The sequence below is a fragment of the Varroa jacobsoni genome, unplaced genomic scaffold (assembly GCF_002532875.2).
Source record: "Varroa jacobsoni isolate VJ856 unplaced genomic scaffold, vjacob_1.0 scaffold_1423, whole genome shotgun sequence".
Lineage (NCBI taxonomy): Eukaryota > Metazoa > Arthropoda > Arachnida > Mesostigmata > Varroidae > Varroa > Varroa jacobsoni.
In genome coordinates, this window is record NW_019214325.1 from 262157 (window position 1) to 266721 (window position 4565).

The 4565-nt window shown below is 49.3% G+C and overlaps 1 protein-coding gene across 1 annotated transcript; it reads right to left on the minus strand.

Annotated features, from left to right (window-relative positions):
• Positions 1 to 38: 38 nt before the first annotated feature.
• Positions 39 to 2310, minus strand: LOC111269904 (extracellular serine/threonine protein kinase four-jointed). Its single transcript, XM_022849816.2, has one exon. The coding sequence runs from the start codon at positions 1596 to 1598 to the stop codon at positions 144 to 146; it is 1455 nt and encodes a 484-aa protein (XP_022705551.1). The 5' UTR covers positions 1599 to 2310; the 3' UTR covers positions 39 to 143.
• Positions 2311 to 4565: the final 2255 nt, after the last annotated feature.

A 4565-nucleotide genomic window follows, 5' to 3' on the forward strand; every position in this document is an offset into this window, starting at 1 on the left:
CACATATATATATATATATATATATATATAGACAGATATTCTACAGCTGGTTGGCACTGACAGTTTGTACAATCATTGAATTGCCAACACCTAGAGTTTCGTTCGATACTAGCAACTGATCAAAGATAGAGTTATTAAAATATCTAAAGAGGGGTATACTGCGCTTCGCACTTTTCCACCTGTTCGTCGATCTGTTTAAGTCGTTGTCGTAGAATCTCGATGGATTTTGGAGGAAGAAAAGGTAGATGACCTTCGATTCCGGGCGAGTTCGCCTGAAATGCCTTTTGGAGAACCTGGGACAACTCTTCATTTGAGGTGCGCAACAGGTGTCGAACCTGCGCCACAGTGTGTTTACGGAACACGCAGAGTGACTGTAATAGACTTTTGTGATAGCTCTGGTACTTGTCAAGCAGCCGGTAGCCGTGCACGAGACCGGATTCGTTGTCAAGGAAGACCAACAATCCGGTTCGCGGGTCTTTGAGTAGGTTGTGCGCGGGGGCGGCCATCATACCAGAGTTCCACTGCAGGTTATAAAGGTTATTCACGACACGATCGAGGTTGGCAGTTAAATAGTCGAACACGATTAGGTCGCTCCACTGAACCAGTTCCTGAATCTGGCTGCGTGTCATGTTCTTAACGTCGGATGGGTGAAGGTGGCGATTTTTATCGCGTAATAACTCAGGGATATAGGCAGGCTCAAGATCGTCGAGATACCTTGAAAGAATGACAGGCCGTGTTGATTTCCATTGCGCTTGCATCACCTTGGGTGCGACATCGCTCCATTGGGGGCCTGTAGCGACAGTAGCAATGACGGGAACGACGTTTGGTATGCCAAGTTGCTGGGCCAGATAGAATGAAAAAAGTTCACCTTGAATTTGGTCGTTGTTTTGACGGTAACGAGCACAGGCTAGTACCTGATCGGCTAGCTCAACGAGTCGATTCTGCATACGGCCACATCCTTCGCGCACATCGACGAAGCGTGCAGCTTTGACTGTGGCCTTCCAGTGCATCGCCTGACGTTGCTGGAAACCTCCTGGCACCGTCGCCTCGGCAGAGTCACTCCAGAAGATGCCATTGACCGCCGGAAGTTGTGAAACAGGTTCGGCAGTTGTGGGGAGCTCGTGCGATTTTTGCATCTGCGTTGCCACGTTTGACGTAACTCGCAGCTGACGCAAGGCAATCGGCTTCCGGGGTTGAGGTTTGCTAACCAGAACGAAACTGTTTGCGGCCCGGGGAAGTGGGACCGCCGGCGGTCGTTCCGTCGATTCGATCAGCTGTTCGGCGTGAGAGTTCCACAAAGGTTCGGGGTTTGCATGATTCAATGCGCCCGACAGAATGACGAGAGTAAGCGCGACCGACACAACGGCGAGGATCATCGCCGCCACTGCAGCAAGAACATAGCGTCTATTGCTCGTCGCCTCTTTCGCCGGAGGCTCAATCACCTCGGCGTAGATCGACTCGATCTTTTGATCAGGGTACACCATAGTGTTCGGCCCGTACAGGTACTGGCCCGACATCATGTTGACGTTCACGTGAGGTACTCCAACACCAAAATCACCAGCACCATGTACACCAATCCGATCGGAATCGTAAGCCATGGGATCGTTGGAAGAGCGTTCAAGATTCTCTTCCACGATCGTCTTCCCCGTCTTCTCGGGCACTTCTCACTGCATTCGCCCACCACAAGTTATTGTAGACATTTGACGACGCACATCTGTCCGTTGTTATTGTCGTTGTCGTTGTTGTTTTGTCGAGCGTGTGATACTTAATAGGAAACGCAGCCGAAAATATAGTGGTAACAACTGAATAAGCGCCAAACTACAAACATCAGAACCCGTTGTATTACAGTAATCTCCAGAACCGCCTTGCGTCGCTCCTTTGTCGTCTGGCGATTTGCTCTATTTCAAGCGGTTAGTACCGGAAAGAAACCAGTTGAAGCAGCTTCTCCTGGCCAAATCATGCGCACACTACACACACCGTCGTTTGTTGGTGCTGCTAGCTGCTCCACACAGTCCGGTCGTTGTTTTACTGTTTACCTTCGGCGGGTCGCACTGCTTGTCGCTTCTGGTCTTTTTTTCGCTTAATTCGAACTGCGTCGTTCGCCACTTTGTAACGCCGATCGTAATAGCAGCCGTCATGTAATAGCGTAACGTTCGTTGAAGCTTGGCAACAGAGCGTTTCAAGCTGACTCTGCAAAAAAGCTCTCGCTTACTTGTACCGTCTTCGTTCGGTCCGCACCTCTTTCGTTCCGTGTTCTGTCCCCCTGTCTGTATATATGTACACGCTAAGATGGTATCCAAGTATCCTGCATGCGGCCCGCCGTCAGAATGCTGGTGCACAAACCGCTGCATCAGCTTTAAGAGGCGGTGGCGATACACACACAAATGGGGGTGAGCACAAAGAGGAGGAGCAGGAATGCGAATGGTCCGCGCAACGAGCGCCTCCCCTCGGTGATCTACCGAATCATAGAGACAACGGCGGACACAGTCACATATGCGCTCCTCTCACCCGGCCGGCGTTGCGGAGAGCCGAAACAACCGGCCGTACACACACCCAGATGGTCGTCGTAGGCACACTCGCGTCGGAGCTCACAGGACTAACGCATCGAACCAGCAGCAGCAGCAGCACTAGCGGCTCGACGTCATCAAAGGCAGCGTCGCCACCAGCGAGCAGCGAAGATCTTGTGCGTAAGTGAGCGCCACTGCCGTGAGTCGCGCTGCGCGGAACTGGACGAAATGCGTACGCTCATCCTAGCAACAAAAACAGCACCAGCAGTAGCATTAGAATTGAAAGGCTGTTGGTGAATGCGAAGAGCGAAAAAGCGGGGAACCCGCCGTTCAGCAAAACGAAAGCAGACGAGGTGTAGCTAAGGTAGAACTTTTATCGCTCGTGAAGAAGCAATGACGTTGCTTTTGCACAGGTGCAACTTTGGTGGACGCGTGCAGTCAGACGGTTCGAGCAAGCGATCTGGACATCGCTGGAATAGTATCAGTAATATAGAACATGCATTTGTAGAGAAACGGAAGAGACAGTTCGAAAGATAATGCTACTAAATAATCAATTTCGCTCTGCTGAATGCGAAGGAGGGAGTAGTACCCTTTCTGTGGCAAAATTCGAAAGCCTTTCGAAACGGTATTAGGGCTGGCATCGGCGGATTCGATATTGAGAAATCGTTCTGTGTATTCGAGAACAGGGGCAAAATAGCTATTATCCGGTGTATATGCATATAAGTTGTTTTCATTTAATGTTAAACGTACATCTGTCCTTGAATAGTCGTGCGAAAAAATTTGTAACTTCCTTCTTATAGGACTTCAGCGGGCTAATTTGAGATTCTATTAAATCTTTTCGATGCTGTACCAATCAACAGCCCGATCGGGCAATCAAGATCAATTAACATGCCGACTGGTAGTAGCAAACGTCGGGCCAATATCGTTCCTGAATGTGACGGCTCGTAGTTAGTGGGCGGCGGTTCTCCGTACCCAGATCAAGTGTGCCTTTTGAGCTTTTGACCAACATGAACTTAAGCCAGCTGAAAACGAAATAGGACTTATTTCAACATCGCCAGTAGCTTCTGCGACTCAGAGTCATGTACAAAGGTGTGCCCGGCCACCATCTCGCTTAGAGTCTGTTCGGTCGGAAAGCAATGAACAAAATGTTGGCTACTGCGCTCGTGTGAATTACGTGAGTAGTACAACATCTGGCGCACATTTCTCAGTCAAATACCAAACAAACCTAGCTACCGTTGAAGCCTATAATTAGGCGACACTGAAGGATGCTAGGATCTATGCTAGGCGCATTGAACAGAATTCGCAGTAATACCGTTACCACCACGCACGGTGATGTTTCGAGAATATTCGAAAGTTATGAACGACTAAATCTAGAGGCTTATTGCAGCTACTCATACGAGGCACGGTCAATCGTGTACCCGGAGAAACTATCTGCGACGCTACGTAACCTTGCATAAGCCTTCTAGTGACTTTATGAACTTTTCGATGCTGTTTAACGCAAACATAACTGTTGGTATCGAGCTAGTTAAAACGAGAAGCTTTCTTTAGGGGCCACCTACAATTATGCGTAAGGATCCCATCATTTCGTTCCTATGTTAGTCTCCTGTTCCCTTTCCGCCCTTCGGTCTCATTCCCTAGCGCAGACTCAACGCTGCCCGCACCCCTGTGTGAGATACTCGACGATGAGGCCAAGACATCAGACAAAACTCGTTATAGACTGCCGCGTCCATAATGCTCTTTGGATTCCTGGAAACCTAACATGACGTCAAAGGCGTTGGCGGCAATAACATTACTCGCTCCGGGCGTGTGTCTAGGCGAACGTGGGGCGAAAAATGCTACGTAGCATCAACATTTCTACGCCTTCAATAAAATCCTGTTCAGAGAGCTGAGATGATTAGATGACCGTTTTTTTCTCCTACGTAACTGATACCCATTGGTATCGATTTTGCAGTTAACAGTCTGCCTCAAGCTGTTACTCGCATCCGGACGATGCTAACCCCGAACGGTGGCCATGCTCCAGAGTCTACCCATTTGTTGCTTTGAAAAATTCACGAAAGG